General features: G+C 42.7%; 1 protein-coding gene and 1 pseudogene across 1 annotated transcript; both read right to left on the bottom strand.

The window, feature by feature from the left end:
• Positions 1-771: 771 nt before the first annotated feature.
• LOC135503787 (leucine-rich repeat, immunoglobulin-like domain and transmembrane domain-containing protein 2) lies at positions 772-4,934 on the bottom strand. Its single transcript, XM_064921927.1, has 3 exons — positions 4,837-4,934; positions 3,769-4,556; positions 772-1,619 (listed from the first exon to the last, which is right to left on the bottom strand). Exons 2-3 carry the CDS (start codon positions 4,541-4,543, stop codon positions 772-774), a joined length of 1,623 nt encoding a protein of 540 aa, XP_064777999.1. The 5' UTR covers positions 4,544-4,556; positions 4,837-4,934.
• Positions 4,935-10,051: 5,117 nt separating this feature from the next.
• LOC135503786 (leucine-rich repeat, immunoglobulin-like domain and transmembrane domain-containing protein 1) lies at positions 10,052-14,443 on the bottom strand (annotated as a pseudogene).
• Positions 14,444-20,998: the final 6,555 nt, after the last annotated feature.

The raw sequence follows: 20,998 nt of genomic DNA, 5'->3' as shown, positions 1-20,998 counted from the left end.
ATTTAACTGAACCTCTCCTAATGAATGAGTTTCAACGAACCGTGAGGAAATGCAGTCCATTACATTCTGAAGACAAGAACATATGTGCAACTATATTGCATGTACAGAATTAACAGGGTTTTTTTTGCCAGATGAGATGAATTCTCCATTTTTCTTTTAAAACAGAGATCAATCAAGATAAATAGATACAGTATATAAACTCATTAAAAACAATGTTTTTTTTTTTAACCTTTCACAATATACTCTTTCTACAGACATGGAGAAAGGCTTTTCACTCTTAACATGACAACTTGAAGCTTAACAAATGTAGTTCCTAAAGCTTCACTTCACATAAGACTGTTCCTCTAGACGTCTTGTAAACGTTTTAAAACGTTAAACCTACAGCGAATATAGCATTGTCTCTAGTGGATATATTTTTTTTAAAACTTTATATCTGTCGCACTGCTTTGCTTTATCTTGGCCAGGTCGCAGTTATAAATGAGAACTTGTTCTCAACTGGCCTACCTGGTTAAATAAAAAAAAAACTGCGAATATAGCTTTGCTCCAGTGGTTGTCTCTAGTGGATATTTTTCAACTTTAAACCTACAGCTAATATAGCTTTGCTCCAGTGGTTGTCTCTAGTGGATATTTTTCAACTTTAAACCTACAGCTAATATAGCTTTGCTCCAGTGGTTGTCTCTAGTGGATATTTTTCAACTTTAAACCTACAGCTAATATAGCTTTGCTCCAGTGGTTGTCTCTAGTGGATATTTTTCAACTTTAAACCTACAGCTAATATAGCTTTGCTCCAGTGGTTGTCTCTGGGAGATCTTGTGCTTTTCCCCTGTGGTTGTTTTTTTCGTCTGAGGACTTACTCCTCTTCTTCATCACCTCTTCAGAGTCTCCACAGAGTCCTTCATCGCTGGCGGCCTGGAGGCTGTCGAAGGTCCCCTGTCTCTCCCCATTGGTTCTCAGGGTCTTCTCCTGCCTCCTCCTCCTCTTACACTGCTCCGTACAGCGGTCCAGGCAGCTGAACTTACATCTGGTGTCGGTGGTGCAGGCGTACATTCCCACGGGCACCGCCAGCACCATGGCGCACACGATCACGATAATATGGATGAGCTTCTCCCGTTGTTCCAGCTGACTGATGTCACTTCCTGTTACAAACACGATGCACTGGCCTGCGCGGGGCATCTGGTTCTTCAGCGTTACACACACCTCGTATTTAGTAACCGGTAGGAGGTCGTTGACCGAATAGGTGTTGATGCCCGGCCCGATGTATGTCAACTCCTTTTTGTCAGAGTGGTATTTCCCCAAGTGGACGGTGAACCAGGTCTCTGCAGGGTTGTCCATCGCCGCGTACCACTCCAGAGTGATGCCGTAGACCGTCTGCTTGGAGATGCGTATGTCAATGTAGACGTTCTCGTCGGCTGAGGCCAGGGGGAACGGGGGTAGAGACATGGCGGCACCAACGGAGGAGGAGGAGGCGTTGAAAGACTTGATGTTGACCAGGACACTGATGGAGGAGTTGCCTATGAAGTTGTTGGCGAAGCAGGTGTAAGCGCCTCGGTCCGCCAGGTGAAGGGATGGGATGACCAGCTGAGATCTGATGGTCTCATCGTCCACACGGGTCTCTGAGACTGGAGAGAAAGGAGAATTATGTTACAACTTAATCAACAAGGGTGGATAAAAATCAACATATTGTACATGTATAATATGCAGTACTGTTTATGTTATTTGTTGCATTAGGCATTATTGTTGAGTTTGCCTACAAGAAAGGCAGTGTCATACACTGTTTAAAGCAATCTATAAACACCAATAGCCAACCAAACCCTGTTTTAATCTATAAACACCAATAGCCAACCAAACCCTGATTCAATCTATAAACACCAATAGCCAACCAAACCCTGTTTCAATCTATAAACATCAATAGCCAACCAAACCCTGTTTCAATCTATAAACATCAATAGCCAACCAAACCCTGTTTCAATCTATAAACATCAATAGCCAACCAAACCCTGTTTCAATCTATAAACATCAATAGCCAACCAAACCCTGTTTCAATCTATAAACACCAATAGCCAACCAAACCCTGTTTCAATCTATAAACATCAATAGCCAACCAAACCCTGTTTCAATCTATAAACACCAATAGCCAACCAAACCCTGATTCAATCTATAAACACCAATAGCCAACCAAACCCTGTTTCAATCTATAAACACCAATAGCCAACCAAACCCTGTTTCAATCTATAAACATCAATAGCCAACCAAACCTTGTTTCAATCTATAAACATCAATAGCCAACCAAACCCTGTTTCAATCTATAAACACCAATAGCCAACCAAACCCTGTTGTTTCAATCAATAAACATCAATAGCCAACCAAACCCTGTTTCAATCTATAAACACCAATAGCCAACCAAACCCTGTTGTTTCAATCTATAAACATCAATAGCCAACCAAACCTTGTTTCAATCTATAAACACCAATAGCCAACCAAACCCTGTTTCAATCTATAAACACCAATAGCCAACCAAACCCTGATTCAATCTATAAACATCAATAGCCAACCAAACCCCGTTGTTTCAATCAATAAACACCAATAGCCAACCAAACCCTGTTGTTTCAATCTATAAACATCAATAGCCAACCAAACCCTGTTTCAATCTATAAACATCAATAGCCAACCAAACCCTGTTTCAATCTATAAACATCAATAGCCAACCAAACCCTGTTTCAATCTATAAACACCAATAGCCAACCAAACCCTGTTGTTTCAATCAATAAACATCAATAGCCAACCAAACCATGTTTCAATCTATAAACACCAATAGCCAACCAAACCCTGTTTCAATCTATAAACATCAATAGCCAACCAAACCATGTTTCAGTCTATAAACATCAATAGCCAACCAAACCATGTTTCAGTCTATAAACATCAATAGCCAACCAAACCATGTTTCAATCTATAAACACCAATAGCCAACCAAACCCTGTTGTTTCAATCAATAAACACCAATAGCCAACCAAACCCTGTTTCAATCTATAAACATCAATAGCCAACCAAACCCTGTTTCAATCTATAAACATCAATAGCCAACCAAACCCTGTTTCAATCTATAAACATAAATAGCCAACCAAACCCTGTTTCAATCTATAAACACCAATAGCCAACCAAAATCTATAAACATCAATAGCCAACCAAACCATGTTTCAATCTATAAACACCAATAGCCAACCAAACCCTGTTTCAATCTATAAACACCAATAGCCAACCAAACCCCGTTTCAATCTATAAACACCAATAGCCAACCAAACCCCGTTTCAATCTATAAACATCAATAGCCAACCAAACCCTGTTTCAATCTATAAACATCAATAGCCAACCAAACCTTGTTTCAATCTATAAACATCAATAGCCAACCAAACCCTGTTTCAGTCTATAAACATCAATAGCCAACCAAACCCTGTTTCAATCTATAAACATCAATAGCCAACCAAACCCTGTTTCAATCTATAAACATCAATAGCCAACCAAACCCGTTTCAATCTATAAACACCAATAGCCAACCTGTTTTAATCTATAAACACCAATAGTCAAATGAATGTATGAAATACACATGCTTTAGCCTACTTGGCTTAAATCCTGTCATCAAAGTGGTGTAGTTTACAATAAACTATGAGTGACCGACATGTGATATCAGTCACTGGTAAATACCCTACCGCAGCAAAGTCACAGCAATCTAATAGATGATAGTTTAGAAGTTGCAATTAAATAAAACCTTACCAGTAAATCCCCGTATAATCTTCAGGCTGTATGACCAGTGGATGGCGGGGTCAGGCCTGGCTTTGACTAAGCACCGGAGGGTTACCTTGTCCCCCAGTGACACCGTCATGTTGCTTTCTGAGGCTGAGGCCTCGGGCTTCATGCATGTTTTCAAACCGACTTCGTGGAAGAACTTTCCCGCTCTGGAACTGGGGCCCGTGCACATCAGGTACGAGTTCATCAGAATTAGAGGCGGACTAACACTTTTGATAAACTCTACGAAACCTTTGAGACGGCAGTCACACAGCCAAGGGTTGTCGTGCAGCGCTAAAACAACGTTGGCCTCTCCACTGCTGGGCTCTGTACCTCCTTTTCTCTCCTGGGTGTTGAGGAGAGGCCAGTTGAGGAAGACATCCCTGGATATGACGGTAAGCTGATTGAAGGATAAGTCTAAATAGGTCAGGCCTGGAAGTTGTCTCAGGGCAGATTCCGGGAGCACGTCTAGTCGGTTATGTTTCAGGTCCAAAATCTTCAGGTTCGGCGTATCCTGGAACGCTGTCCATGGGACTGAACGCAGCTTGTTCCCCTGTAGCCGTAGTTCGGTTAGATTCGTCAGCCCCTCCAGGCTCTTGATGTTCATTAGGGTGATGTCGTTGAAATTCAACCATAGAGACACCAAGGCACTAACTTTAGAGAAGGAGCCGCGGGGTAATTCGGTCAGATGAGAATTCTCTATTCGAATTTTACTGAAATCATTTGGAACATTGTCTGGGATTCGTCCCATGGCTGTTTCCATGCAAAGTAGGGATCTAAAATGAAACAAAAAATATGTTGGATTATGTAAGTACGGTTAGAGTTATAATTTAATGTTTAAATGAAATAAACAAAACTAGGTTATGTATGTTCTCTTAGAGTAAGTTATCTCTCCACATTGTGCATTGTTAAAACAAGTTCTGAAAAACACCATTGAGTTTAGCAATAGGCTAAAGTCGATCAGTCAATAGGTCTACTGCATAACGTACTGACACGTTAAAGAAACGCGATACAAAACTAGTTAGCCTACAAAATAATTGACAACAAAGAATTTACCTTCCCAAGTTGTCATTTGTGCAAGAGCAGCCGGGTAAACAAGAAGTTGATCCAGGAGTAAATCGACAGAATAGCAACGCTATAGTTAAAACTGAATACAAGGTGGCGGCCATATTCCTTTAACAGAAACGCATGTGAAGCATTTGAGCAGGGCATCTCCACCGGGACGGACCGTATAGGTAAAGCTATTACTTTAATCTTCCTAGTGACGCAATTTCTTAAGACCCCAAAGGACATGATAAACACACCGGAGGTTTGTATTTTTAGCAATGAGCCTCATTGACTGACTGTCTATATGTGCCTCTACTAAACATATGTTCACTAATCCCTATGAATTAATGGGAAGGTTTTCAGGAATAATACGAATTGATATTGAATATGTACTGACAGTGACCTGACCCAAAAAATAAACACAGAAATAGATTATCAGGGAGCATAATACGCAATCTATAGATTTGTCTTCCTACAAACCAGCTGAGAAAATGGCACCCTATACCCAACGCCTATCATTTGTATACTGCGTGAAACAAAGGATCACGAAAAAACAAAGGGCTCACAGTGCCTTTTTAATTGAGGAACGTTGTAAGATGTCTTCAGACATACATCGTCTGCAGATGATAGTGTACAAAGTAAAGGACTACAGTGACCATGACACAAACAACCACTGGTCTAAGGTACTTAAGTAAAAATACTGGAAAGTACTACTTAAGTCGTTTTTTGGGGTATTTGTACAGATGATAGTGTACAAAGTAAAGGACTACAGTAACCATGACAAGGAAACAAGTTGTACACCAAACAAACACTGGTCTAAGGTACTTAAGTAAAAATACTGGAAAGTACTACTTAAATTGTTTTTTGAGGTATTTGTACTTTTCTATTTATACCAAAAGTACTCATTACATTTTGAATGCTTAGCAGGACAGGAAAATGCTCTAATTCACACACTTATCAAGAGAACATTTCTGGTCATCCCTACTGCCCCTGATCTGGCGGACTCACTAAACACATACTTCACATGTCAATGATGTCTGAGTGTTGGAGTGTGCCCCTGGCTATCTGTAAATAAAATGGCACCATCTGGTTTGCTTAATATAAGGAATTTGACATTATTAATACTTGTACTTTTGCTTTTGATACTTAAGTATATTTAAAACCAAATACTTTTAGACTTTTACTGAAGTAGTATTTTACTAGGTCACTTTTACTTTAGTAATAAAAGGTATCTATACTTTTACTCGGGTATGACAATTGGGTATTTTTTCCAACACTGCACAGAAAAAATCACGTGGCACTAACCATGGTGCTGATCGCAACCAATTATTTATATAATATAATTAGATGACTGACAAGGGGCGCTGTTTTGAAGCCACCAAGTTTAAACAGACGGATTTTGATGTGGATTTGTGTATTATGCTAATTAGATGTCCGTGCTAGACATTGACTCTAGGGGGGTTAAAATATAGTTTTTAAGGGAGTACCAATATCACTGTCCCCACTACAGCAAAAAAAAGATTAAATACATTTGCTCCCGAGTGGCGCAGAGGTCTAAGGCACTGCATCTCAGTGCAAGAGGCGTCACTGCAGACATCCTGGTTTGAAACCAGGCTGTATCACATCCGGCTGTGATTGGGAGTCCCATAGGGCGGGGAACAATTGGCCCAGCGTTGTCCTGGTTTGGCTGGGGTAGGTCGTCATTGTAAATAAGATTTTGTTTTTAACTGACTTGCCTAGTTAAATAAAGGTTAAATCCAAATATATATATATATATATATATATATATATATATATATATATATCAAAAATGGTCCTTGAAATATTTCATTTAAATACTAAAGAATTCTATTACAGTTTTTTTTACAATCACTTTGGCACTAATTTCGGAACCTTGATGTCATTTCTCAAAACTCACAACCAATGATCAAAATGCAAATTTTTCAAAACTCACAACCAATGATCAAAATGCACATTTTTCAAAACTCACAACCAATGATCAAAATGCAAATTTTTCAAAACTCACAACCAATGATCAAAATGCACATTTTTCAAAACTCACAACCAATGATCAAAATGCACATTTTTCAAAACTCACAACCAATGATCAAAATGCACATTTTTCAAAACTCACAACCAATGATCAAAATGCACATTTTTCAAAACTCAATGATCAAAATGCAAATTTTTCAAAACTCACAACCAATGATCAAAATGCACATTTTTCAAAACTCACAACCAATGATCAAAATGCACATTTTTCAAAACTCTAACACTAACACTTTTTCCACAGTGTTGTATGTTAAGAGATGCCCTTCTGCACACCACTGTTTAAAACAGCTGTTATTTGAGCATGTGTGGCCTTTCCATTAGCTTGAATGAGTCTGGACATTGTCCTCTGACCTCTCTCATTAACAAGGTGTTTTTGACCACAGAACTGCCGCTCACTGAACGTGTTGTGTTTATCGCACCATTCTCTGTAAACTCTAGAGACTGTAGTCTCTATCCCAGGAAGACAGCTGTTTCTGAGATGCTGGAATCACCATGTGTAGCATCAACAATCATACCACAGTCAAAGTATCTTAGATTATCTTGCCCGTTCTAATGTTAGGTCGAACAACAACTAAAGCTCTCTACTCTATACACTCTATATAATGCAGGCAGCCACATAATCGCTGTTCTAATGTAACCTTCTTTGATGGGCTAAATAAGGTCTAGAGCTGATGGCATGACCTACAGTATGTCATTGTGTGGGATAATGTCAGGTTCCACCAAGCTCAAATGCAAGCCTGGTTTCAGACCCATCCACAATTTACCACCCTGTACTTACCCCCGTACTCTCCTTTCCTAAAACCCGATTGAGGAATTTTTCTCCACATGGAGGTGGAAGGTATATTTTAGGCGCCCTCACGAACAAGCCACCCTTCTCCAGGCCATGGAATGCAATGACATCACGGCAGAATCAGGCCTGGATTCGCCCGAAGATTCTTTCCAAGATGTTTGGCCAATGAAAACATCCTTTGCGATGTGGATGAGAACCTTTGGCCAAATCCACAAGACAGGGTTGATGGAAATATAGAAGTACAGTAATCAATCCTTTGTTTTGCTTTTTACAGTAAGCCAGGTGAGGAACACTGCAGTGATGTTTTACAGTAAGCCAGGTGAGGAACACTGCAGTGATGTTTTACAGTAAGCCAGGTGAGGAACCCTGCACTGATGTTTTACAGTAAGCCAGGTGAGGAACACTGCAGTGATGTTTTACAGTAAGCCAGGTGAGGAACACTGCAGTGATGTTTTACAGTAAGCCAGGTGAGGAACACTGCAGTGATGTTTTACAGTAAACCCGGTGAGGAACACTGCAGTGATGTTTTACAGTAAGCCAGGTGAGGAACACTGCAGTGATGTTTTACAGTAAGCCAGGTGAGGAACACTGCAGTGATGTTTTACAGTAAGCCAGGTGAGGAACACTGCAGTGATGTTTTACAGTAAGCCAGGTGAGGAACACTGCAGTGATGTTTACAGTAAGCCAGGTGAGGAACACTGCAGTGATGTTTACAGTAAGCCAGGTGAGGAACACTGCAGTGATGTTTACAGTAAGCCAGGTGAGGAACACTGCAGTGATGTTTTACAGTAAGCCAGGTGAGGAACACTGCAGTTGATGTTTTACTGTAGTTTTTTGCTTTTTTTGTAGCTAATTAGTTTTGCTTTGATTCAAAGAAATCTATGAGTGATTTTATTGTATTTCATCAGAAATTTCATATTTTGTTCAATGATTCCACCGTGTCTGTAGTATTCTCTCTACTAGTCCTTTTACAGTGATGTATTTACGTGTAGTAGCATAATGAAACATGTATCACATATTTTGTACTACAATATTTAATGAATGAACAAACAACTACACAGTGAAACTATCGGTATCTTGTGTGGGTGATCTAAATGAATGGTCCTATGGTATTTCATGATAAATTAGTTATTTGAACCAATGATTCTGCAAGTGCAAGGTTTCTTTAAAGATATGAATGCACAACGCAATGTTTTGAACATTGGACAGCCTGTGTTACAAGTGATGACCATTTTGAGTTTTGTGTCTCGAGTTTTGAAAAATGACCATACGGTTCTGAAATTAGTGCCAAAAGGATTGTAAAAAACTGTAATTCCTATGGATGGTTGAGCCTTCTGAAGAGTACCAATATGGCTGACCGGTGGCTTCAAAGCCTCTCATTGGCCAATACCAGAGTATGGGAGTGGAGCTGGAATGGAGCGAGGACGCTCAATTTGACTGGAGCGTGGAGCGAGTTTACCAAAGGCTGGAGCGCCGGCCTTCTCGGCAGCTCCAATTTCGCTCCAGTAGCGCTCACGGTATGCCCGGACCAGCATGCATCTGTAGTCTACTTGTGTGCTGCTATAGCCCCTTGCTTTAGCTACTGTCAGGGAGTTGGATAAATATTTGAATTGCCTAAAGAAAAAAAAGTATCTTGGGAGCAAAATGCTTTTACAGAGCAGGTAAGGATTTAAGAGGACACAAACATTTATAAAAAAAAAAAGTTTTATTTTGTCATACATTTATACATACACATCAGATCATAGATACATATTTCAAAATATATAGTACGTTAGCTTTGATTGGACAGTAAAGCGGGCACATTAACATATATGTTAAATACAAAAAAAGTATAAAATATCACTAGAGAGGAGTTCTGCTTCAACAATACTTTACAAATACTGTATTTTGTGTGCCAGAATTCTGAGGTCAGATTAACTCCAGAATAACTCTGTCATTCCTCTTTCTCCTTGCAAAACGTCATTAAGAAGATGGGCTTAATGTATTCTAGTAGAATGGGCCATTTAGAGTTCCTTATTCCATTCTGAATCTGGGAATCTTCCACACAGAATTTCTGTAAAACCTGGGAATTTTGGAAAAGTTAAATACTGCCCTTAAAAGTGCATCTTTGCAGATCAGAAATCATTTATGAAAAAAAATATATATAAAATATATACAAATGTTTTTTATTACAGTTCACCAGGTCAAGGGTTGCCTGTATATTCCCATAATCACACTTATATCGACATTTATTTATCTAACTCACATATTCACCACACGTTTTTTTTTCCAAGGGAAAGAGTGTCAATGCAACTAGCCTTTTGTTTCTGTAAAGTCTCTGAGCAGTTTCACTCATGCTACTGTCAACTACTGGCTGAAACAAATATTTCAGTTCCGCTTGGAAAGGACATACTTTCTCTGCCCTCTAAAGGCTTGAGGCCATCAGTTGGTATCAACAAAAGTACTCGTTAGGCGGTCCCTCAGTCCTACAAATGGCCTCGGAGTCCACACTGCACCTAGCAGAGAGCAGTCTGTTGGACTCGTCTGGCTGTTGCCTGGCAAGGTACTCCCCTCCATCCCTTTAGGGTTCTGTCCCGGGGAGAGGGTCTCGAATGTCACATATGATTCCTGGATATCTTTGGATTTCCTCCCCAGTAGCTTTTTGCAGCGCTTCTTGAGCGCCCCACAGCAGACGATCAGTGTCAGGGGGACAGCGATCACGCAGGCCACGGTGATCACCACCACGTTAATGAGCTTCTGGGTGCCGCTTGCGCTGGCCGCCTCGTCCGTTGAGAAGATTACACACTGCTCCTTTTTAGGGATCAGGCCTTTGACGCAGACGCAGGCGATGTACTTTGTCCTTGGCACAAGGCCCTCAATAATGATCCGGCTCTTTCCCGCAGCGACGTTGATCCTCCGCATGTCCCTCTCGCCGAACACGGCGTACAGGACGCTGAACTCGGTGGTGTTCTTGGCCGCCGGGGCCCGCCAGTTCAGGGAGACGGTGTGGTCGGTGTCCCCGATTATCTTCACCGATCGCACCACCCGTTTCTCCGGTGGTGCCAGCGCCTGTAAAGAAGAGGCGTTGGCTGCTAGGTTGCTAAGGACCTCCTTCTCCACTTCCTGCATCGCCGTGTCCGTGATGGGAGGACCGGGCGTCTGTCCGTCAACCACGCTGTTGGAGATATCGTAGCTCTCGATATCATACTGTCCTGTAAAACCGCCCGGTCCTAGTGGTTCGATGATAGGCGTGGCTGCCGTGGTGGTTGGTGGAGGTATGTATTTTGCAACAAGTTTATCCTGGTAGGCAGCTTCCCCAAACCCACCGGTTTTCCGTCCCCTTTGTTTTTTAGTCTTGGAGCTGCCACCTTGTTCCTCATTTTTTAAGGAGTCTGTGATAACTAGGGAGATGATGGCATCTGCAGTCCCCAGGAAGTTGGTCGCTTTGCAGATGTATTTCCCAGAGTCCCTGTAAGAGACAGCACGAACACTCAGGATGGACCAAATGATTCCCTCCTTTGAAACTTCTTCCTGAACTATCAAAGAAATATGAAAGAAAAAGTGGTTAGATCAATTAGTGAAAATAAATCAGGCCACCCATCTGTAATCTATGAAATAAATCCATCCATCTGTAATCTATGAAATAAATCCATCCATCTGTAATCTATGAAATAAATCCATCCATCTGTAATCTATGAAATAAATCCATCCATCTGTAATCTATGAAATAAATCCATCCATCTGTAATCTAGGAAATAAATCCATCCATCTGTAATCTAGGAAATAAATCCATCCATCTGTAATCTAGGAAATAAATCCATCCATCTGTAATCTAGGAAATAAATCCACCCATCTGTAATCTAGGAAATAAATCCATCCATCTGTAATCTAAGAAATAAATCCATCCATCTGTAATCTAAGAAATAAATCCATCCATCTGTAATCTAGGAAATAAATCCATCCATCTGTAATCTAGGAAATAAATCCATCCATCTGTAATCTAGGAAATAAATCCATCCATCTGTAATCTAGGAAATAAATCCATCCATCTGTAATCTAGGAAATAAATCCATCCATCTGTAATCTAGGAAATAAATCCATCCATCTGAAATCCAATCTATTTCAGCTGCTGACTCTACAGTGCCAAAAATAGATTTCCTAAGTACGTACTTATTTTAGGCAATAGGCAGACATGTATTCCCTGGTCCCAGATCTGCTTGTGCTGTCTTGCCAACCAGGCCAAACATGACCATGAGAGTTTCCAAGACAGCACAAACAGATCTGGGACTAGGCTACAACCTGCCATGACTGGAGCAGGTTTAGCCAAACTAACTGTTTTGTGTTACCCTTCATCCATTTTTTAAAACGTATGTACTGTAGCTACTGCTTGTTCTTGGCTGTATATCTAGGGTAGCCTAGTGGTTAGAGCGTTAGACTAGTAACCGGAAGGTTGCAAGTTTGAATCCCTGCCCTGACAAGGTACAAATCTGTTGTTCTGCCCCTGAACAGGCAGTTAAACCCACTGTTCCTAGGCAGTCATTGAAAATAAGAATGTTGTTCTTAACTGACTTGCCTAGTTAAATAAAGGTACAATTCAAAATTGTTACACATTAAATACATTCAATCAATAAATCAATGGAACTCACTAGTGCCGTTCATCTGTTTGCCGTCTGCCCGGGTCCAGGACAACTCTGGTACTGGGACTCCGATTGTCCCACAGCGCAGCAGGACGTTGTTCCCCAGGGAGCTCCTGACCCGGGCCACAGCCGTGTGGACACGGGGCTCCTGGCATTTCCGGAGCTCCGTCTCGCTGAATGACACCCCCGACAGGCTCTCTGGGTCCGCGCAGTGCAGCCTGGTGTCGATCAGAGTCACGGAGGATGGCGATGGAGACTTCTGGAACTGGACCACGTCATAGAGCCGGCAGTCGCACAGCCACAGGTTGTCATGGAGACCTACATCAATGAAGAAAATAAACATTTCACCAGGATATACATTTTTGTTTTTGTTTAGCAGACACTCTTATCCAGAGTGACTTAAGAGTAAGTACATTCAACTAAAATAGGTAAGGTAACAACAATGGTAGCTAAACAAAGGTAAAATAAAAACAACATCACTTTTAGCATGGCAATAGATAAGATAGATATGCTTCTTGTTCTTAACGTTTTTGCTCTGTCTGAACTATGAACTATGACCATGTGTTATGTGTTTACAATGGCAGTTTAGCAAAAAAAAGTAATTGAAAGTAGAAGTAATCATGCTAGTTTGAAGTCAGACTAGTGAATGTAGTCACAATTAACACTACAGTATGGCTACCTTTACTATAATTAGAGTAATTCTTACACTACTCCCAAATGCTGATGCTGTGTCCTCCAACTGTCCATGTAATGCTATGTAACACACCAAAGGTACTCATGAAATGCATGTTGGGATAAAACCACCTTGACAAGCAATGTTGTAGATAGCATTTAAAAAAAATGTTTTTCCTGTGTATCAATTTCATGTCATTTAAGGCTTGCAAACCAAATGGGATTCCCTCTAGGTAAATAAAGATAGCTTTAATTGGAATTGATTGATTAATTAATTGCTTAATTGGTTGTTTAGATCCTTACCTAGAATATATTTTGAACTTTCCCCATCTCCTTGAGATGGTTTCACAGAGAACCACGTAAAGAGAACCTCAGGGGGAACCGTGACTAGGCTGTTGCTCGATAAGTCCAGGTAGGTCAGGATCTTGATATAGATTGCCGCCTCGGCCGGGATCGACGATATCTTATTATTATGCAAGTCCAGTAGCCTCAGGTCGGGCATGTCAGTCAGAGATTCCCAGGGGAAAGAGGTGAGCGCGTTCCCTTCCAGTCTCAGCTCCTCCAGACTTCTCAGGCCACGGAAGCTGTCTACATTCAAAGAGTTCAGAGAGTTGAAAGCCATCCAGAGAAATCCCAAACTGTTGAGGTAGTGAAAGGTTTCGCCGGAGATCCTTGTGATGGCAGTCTTCTCGATCCGCAGTTTCCAAGTGTCTGTAGGAAAGTTGGGTGGGATCAGAGTGATCTCTGGGTCATTGCAAAGGACACTCCTACATAGATGGAAAGAAAGGTAAACACAGGTTAGTGAATGTCACTGTATAACCTATTATAACAGTTTATTTAGATAATTCAACTGTATTACAAGTTTGACTCAATTAACTCAATTAGCCTTGTATGTGTTCATGACATAGGATAGCTTGACAATTAATGCATACAAAAACAAAAAAAATCACACTAAATATTTTATTTGCTCTGTTTTTAATCGTACGTTTTTTTCGCTTATTTTATTCCTCTGGGTCTAAACGTGGTGAATAAACCAGGATCAATGAAGAGCGGTAGATAGCCGAGTGCTTAGCATGTTGGGCCAGTAACCAAAAGGTTGCTGGATCGAATCCCAAGGTTAAACGTTCTGTCCCAGAACAAGGCAATTATCCCACTGTCGTTGTAAATAAGAATTTGTTCTTAACTGATTTTTAAAATGAAAGGGGATTAGAGCAGCGCAAATGAATCCTCAGACCTATATAAACAAAAAAAGAGCTGATTTTACCTGCATATTCCGACCCAGTAGCACACAGCAGAAAAAACACATATAGAAGCTGTTGACATTAAGATTTTAATTAGTTGTAATAATTGCATTGTCTTACCTTGCTTTGGATCCGTCCGATAGTTTGTGAAAGAAACAGCTACATTGAAACGGACACGTGCTGCATACACACCGTCCGAGGCAAAGTAATGCCAAGCAGAAACGCAGACTAAAACCTTGAACCATTTTCTCTCCGAAACTTCACTATAAAATAAAGAAGATAGTTAGATTTTTTTTGAAAGTACTGTTTATTTTGTTCTTCCCGAGCCTGCGATGCATCATGTGTGTGTCCTGCTATCTCAGTATCCCATATTGGTCTGAACGTCGTTCCCGAAGCCTGAGATAAAAAAGATCGGAGGGATTAGTGGAAAGGAATTGGGTTATTTTCATTTACGCGAGTATTACCTCCTGGCAGTTGATTAACGAGCTGTGTAGGTTTGCTTATTTTTTATATGCAGATTAAAAACACGTCTCTATAGTTGGGGTTTATTATAGAGATGGGAGGGGACCATCAGTCTAAATGCAGAGTAAAACACTTCCCTATAGTTGGGGGTTATTGTAGAGATGGGAGGGGACCATTAGTTTTAGTGGTTCATTTACTTTTATAGAAGCACTGTATTTTCTTGAATGTGACAATATAAGGTCAGTGCAAAAGGAAGCTATTATTTTTTCAAACATAACTATTACCATAGTCTGTCATTAAAAGGTTGCATACCATGATTTTGACATAGAACTCATTATTTCTTACATTTTTTAAACTTTGTGCACTATTTTCAGGCTAAATATCTATTAACAAAGTCACACCGATGAAAGATGTCCACCAGTATTATCAAAACCCATACCAGTAGCAGCCTCCTTTCCCCCAATGCACTGTGGGGTACAGTGTTCTAGACCCCAGTGAGACCCAACATGACATGGAACCCACCACTAGATGGCAGCTAAGAGTAATCGAAAACAATCCATCCATTTGATTTGTAAACTTTCATGACCTGTATATTTTGGTGAGTCAGGGTCATGGTTCTAGAGTCAGAGTGAGAGTTATAGAGTCAGGGTTCTAGAGTCAGAGTAAGCGTTCTAGAGTCAAAGTCAGTATTCTAGAGTCAGTTGTAGTCAAAGTCAGGGTTCTAGAGTCAGAGTAAGAGTTCTAGAGTCAACATCAGGGTTCTAGAGTCAGAGTCAGGGTTCTAGAGTCAGAGTAAGTATTCTACACAAGGGATTCTGATGACTTCAACATTCTATGACTATGCTTCTTCATCCACTTAATGTTTATAGCCCCTTGTTCCTGTAGGTCTGGACATCTATTAGTCTGCAAAACTACTGATCCCTCCTCATGACACACTTTCCATCTGTGAGAGTGGCTTAGTGTGAGTACACAGTCTGTCCCCGGTCTCTATTCAGACACTGATGTAAAATGCATCCCGAAATGGCACCCTATCCCCTATATAGTGCACTACTTTTGACCAGGGCCCATAGGGTAGTAATGCACTATATAGGGAATAGGGTGCGGTTTGGGACCGGGCCATAAACAGCCAGGTGCAGACAAAAGCTTTAAAGATTTCAAGCGAATTTGTGACCAGGAGGCAAATCCCAGCCCCCAAACAACTATGTGTCTTTAATCCAGTCATCTATCTATGGCCCTTATTAATACATCTTAAACCCACTTTCATTCTGGAGGGGTTTTCTAGCACATGAAAAAAACCTCCTCCACTTGCATGTATTATCTGGGCTCTAGGTTGTGTGTGTGTGTGTGTGTGTGTGTGTGTGTGTGTGTGTGTGTGTGTGTGTGTGTGTGTGTGTGTGTGTGTGTGTGTGTGTGTGTGTGTGTGTGTGTCCTAAGTCATGTGAATTAGTATTTATAAAGAGAGCTACCTTCTGCTTTAGTAATAAACTACAGTCTAGGGGCTGACAGATCGAGGAATGAGTTGAGTTTTAAAATGTTAAACAATTGTGTGTTATTCAATGTCTAAAGTCCAAACTAAGGCAGCTGGACTTACATCAACCTTTGCAATCTTTGTTTTATTGCTACATCAACAGATTATAATGGTAGGTGAAATGAACTATGTCCCAATAGGCAACACAGGCCCACTACACTAGCGGTAGAATTGATTAAAATCCATATCGGAATCTGTGGGTGTTGTTTCTCATGCCATAAAAGGTGGGGTCTTTGATTACAATTTAATATTATTCATCCAGTTTAAGTGGGATTCAAATTCTACCCTATTCCCTATGTAGTGAACTACTGGTCCTGGTCGCTGGTCAAGAGTAGTGCAGTAAATAGGGAATAGAGTGCCATTTGGGACTCTGAGTAACGCCAGCAAGCTCTATTGTTTAAGTCTTTACTGTTGTTACAGTACATTAGGACCATCTCAGGCTATCCCAGGCTTTGGGCTCTACTGATGAAGTATGAACCTGGGACCATCTCTAGGCTATCCAAGGCTTTGGGCTCGACTGATGAAGTATGAACCTGGGACCATCTCTAGGCTATCCAAGGCTTTGGGCTCTACTGATGAAGTATGAACCTGGGACCATCTCTAGGCTATCCAAGGCTTTGGGCTCTACTGATGAAGTATGAACCTGGGGCCATCTCTAGGCTATCCAAGGCTTTGGGCTCTACTGATGAAGTATGAACCTGGGGCCATCTCTAGGCTATCCAAGGCTTTGGGCTCTACTGATGAAGTATGAACCTGGGACCATCTCTAGGCTATCCAAGGCTTTGGGCTCGACTGATGAAGTATGAACCTGGGACCATCTCTAGGCTATCCAAGGCTTTGGGCTCGACTGATGAAGTATGAACCTGGGACCATCTCTAGGCTATCCAAGGCTTTGGGCTCTACTGATGAAGTATGAACCTGGGGCCATCTCTAGGCTATCCAAGGCTTTGGGCTCTACTGATGAAGTATGAACCTGGCACCATCTCTAGGCTATCCAAGGCTTTGGGCTCGACTGATGAAGTATGAACCTGGGACCATCTCTAGGCTATCCAAGGCTTTGGGCTCTACTGATGAAGTATGAACCTGGGACCATCTCTAGGCTATCCAAGGCTTTGGGCTCTACTGATGAAGTATGAACCTGGGGCCATCTCTAGGCTATCCAAGGCTTTGGGCTCTACTGATGAAGTATGAACCTGGGACCATCTCTAGGCTATCCAAGGCTTTGGGCTCTACTGATGAAGTATGAACCTGGGACCATCTCTAGGCTATTCAAGGCTTTGGGATCTACGGATGAAGTATGAACCTGGGACCATCTCTAGGCTATCCAAGGCTTTGGGATCTACGGATGAAGTATGACCCTGTGACCAATTCAATTAAATTAAATTCAATTCAAGGACTTTATTGGCATGGGAAACATGTGTTAACATTGCCAAAGCAAGTGAGGTAGATAATATATAAAGTGAATATATAAAGTGAAATACACAATAAAAATTAACAGTAAACATTACACATACAGAAGTTTCAAAACAATAAAGACATTACAAATGTCATATTATATATATATACAGTGTTTTAACAATGTACAAATAGTAAAGGACACAAGATAAAATAAATAAGCATAAATATGGGTTGTATTTACAATGGTATGTGTTCTTCACTGGTTGCCCTTTTCTAGTGGCAACAGGTCACAAATATTGCTGGTCTGTGATGGCACACTGTGGAATTTCACCCAGTAGATATGGGAGTTTATCAAAATTGGATTTGTTTTCGAATTCTTTGTGGATCTGTGTAATCTGAGGGAAATATGTCTCTCTAATATGGTCAAACATTGGGCAGGAGGTTAGGAAGTGCAGCTCAGTTTCCACCTCATTTTGTGGGCAGTGAGCACATAGCCTGTCTTCTCTTGAGAGCCATGTCTGCCTACGGCGGCCTTTCTCAATAGCAAGGCTATGCTCACTGAGTCTGTACATAGTCAAAGCTTTCCTTAATTTTGGGTCAGTCACAGTGGTCAGGTATTCTGCCGCTGTGTACTCTCTGTGTAGGGCCAAATAGCATTCTAGTTCGCTCTGTTTTTTTGTTAATTCCTTCCAATGTGTCAAGTAATTATCTTTTTGTTTTCTCATGATTTAGTTGGGACTAATTGTGCTGCTGTCCTGTGGCTCTGTAGGGTGTGTTTGTGTTTGTGAACAGAGCCCAAGGACCAGCTTGCTTAGGGGACTCTTCTCCAGGTTCATCTCTCTGTAGGTGATGGCTTTGCTGTGGAAGGTTTGGGAATCGCTTCCTTTTAGGTGGTTATAGAATTTAACAGCTCTTTTCTGGATTTTGATAATTATTGGGTATCGGCCTAATTCTGCTCTGCATGCATTATTTGGTGTTCTACGTTGTACACAGATGATATTTTTGCAGAATTCTCCGTGCAGAGTCTCAATTTGGTGTTTGTCCCATTTTGTGAAGTCTTGGTTGGTGAGCGGACCCCAGACCTCACAACCATAAAGGGCAATGGGCTCTATGACTGATTCAAGTATTTTTAGGCAAATCCGAATTGGTATGTTGAAATTTATGTTCCTTTTGATGGCATAGAATGCCCTTCTTGCCTTGTCTCTCAGATCGTTCACAGCTTTGTGGAAGTTACCTGTGGCGCTGATGTTTAGACCAAGGTATGTATAGTTTTTTGTGTGCTCTAGGGCAACAGTGTCAAGATGGAATTTGTATTTGTGGTCCTGGTGACTGGACCTTTTTTGGAACACCATTATTTTGGTCTTACTGAGATTTACTGTCAGGGCCCAGGTCTGACAGAATCTGTGCATAAGATCTAGGTGCTGCTGTAGGCCCTCCTTGGTTGGTGACAGAAGCACCAGATCATCAGCAAACAGCAGACATTTGACTTTGGATTCTAGCAGGGTGAGGCCGGGTGCTGCAGACTTTTCTAGTGCCCGCGCCAATTTGTTGATATATATGTTGAAGAGGGTGGGGCTTAAGCTGCATCCCTGTCTAACCCCACGACCCTGTGTGAAGAAATGTGTGTGTTGTTTGCCAATATTGTCACACCCTGACCATAGTTCATTTGTATGTTCCTGTCTCTGTGTTTTGCACCAGATAGGGCTGTTTTCGGTTTTCGTACGTTTGTTATTTTGTTAGTTTATCGTATATAGTTTCCTTATTAAATAAAAATGAATCACAACTACGCTGCATTTTGGTCCGCTCCTCCTTCCCACAACGAAAGCCATGACAGAATCACCCACCACAACAGGACCAAGCGGCGTGGTAACAGGCAAAAGCAACAGCAGGAGCAACAATAAAAGGAATGGACATGGGAGGACGAATTAGATGGAGAAGGACCCTGGGTTCAGCCTGGAGAATATCGCCGCCCCAAGGAAGAACTGGAGGCGGTGAAAGCGGAGAGGCGCCGGTATGAGGAGGTAGCACGGCAAAGAGGATTGAAGCCGTGTTGCTGTGTTGGTGCTTTAAGTATGGAATTCGCCCGACGGAGCGTGTCGTGGATTTGATGGCACCTGGGTCAGCGCTCCATACTCGTCCTGGGGTGCGTGTTAGTCGGCTGGTGAAGTTGGTGACAGCCTCACGCACCAGGCCTCCTGTGCACCTCCCTAGCCTTGCATGTCCTGTGCCAGCACTGCTCTCAAGATCTCCAGTACCCCTTCACGGTCTAGCCCATCCTGTGCCACCTCCACACACCAGCCCCCCGATGGCAGCTCCCCTCACCAGGCTTCCTGTGCGTGTCCTCAGCCCAGTACCACCAGTGCCAGCACCACGCATCAGGCCTACAGTGTGCCTCGCCTCTCCAGCGCTGCCGGAGCCTTTCTCCTCTCCTGCGCTGCCGGAGTCTCCCGCCTGTTCAGTGCAGCCAGAGCCTTCCTCCTCTACAGCACTGACAGAGTCTCCCACCTGTTCAGCGCAGCCAGAGCCTTCCTCCTCTCCTGCGCTGCTGGAGTCTCCCGCCTGTTTAGCGCTGCCAGAGCCTTCCGCCTCTACAGCGTTGCCGGAGTCTCCTGCCTGTTTAGCGCAGCCAGAGCTGCCAGCCTGTTTAGCGCAGCCAGAGCTGCCAGCCTGCATGGAGCAGCCAGAGCTGCCAGCCTGCATGGAGCAGCCAGAGCTGTCAGTCTGCATGGAGCAGCCAGAGCTGTCAGTCTGCATGGAGCAGCCAGAGCTGTCAGTCTGCATGGAGCAGCCAGAGCTGTCAGTCTGCATGGAGCAGCCGGAGCTGCCAGTCTGCATGGAGCTGCCAGTCTGCATGGAGCTGCCAGTCTGCATGGAGCTGCCAGTCTGCAAGGAGCTGCCAGTCTGCAAGGAGCTGCCAGTCTGCAAGGAGCTTCCAGTCTGCAAGGAGCTGCCAGTCTGCAAGGAGCTGCCAGTCTGCAAGGAGCTGCCAGTCTGCAATGAGCTGCCAGTCTGCAAGGAGCTGCCAGTCTGCAAGGAGCTGCCAGTCTGCAAGGAGCTGCCAGAGCTGCCAGTCTGCATGGAGCAGCCATGCTGCCAGTCTGCAAGAAGCCGCCAGAGCTGCCAATCTGCATGGAGCAGCCAGATTCGCCAGTCTGCATGGAGCAGCCAGAGTCGCCAGTCTGCATGGAGCAGCCAGAGCCGCCAGTCTGCATGGAGCAGCCAGAGCCGCCAGTCTGCATGGAGCAGCCAGAGCCGCCAGTCTGCATGGAGCAGCCAGAGCCGCCAGTCTGCATGGAGCAGCCAGAGCCGCCAGTCTGCATGGAGCAGCCAGAGCCGCCAGTCTGCATGGAGCAGCCAGAGCCGCCAGTCTGCATGGAGCAGCCAGAGCCGCCAGTCAGCATGAAGCAGCCAG

The sequence above is a fragment of the Oncorhynchus masou genome, chromosome 18 (genome assembly GCF_036934945.1).
Source record: "Oncorhynchus masou masou isolate Uvic2021 chromosome 18, UVic_Omas_1.1, whole genome shotgun sequence".
Lineage (NCBI taxonomy): Eukaryota > Metazoa > Chordata > Actinopteri > Salmoniformes > Salmonidae > Oncorhynchus > Oncorhynchus masou.
This window is presented reverse-complemented; position numbering and strand designations above follow the sequence as displayed.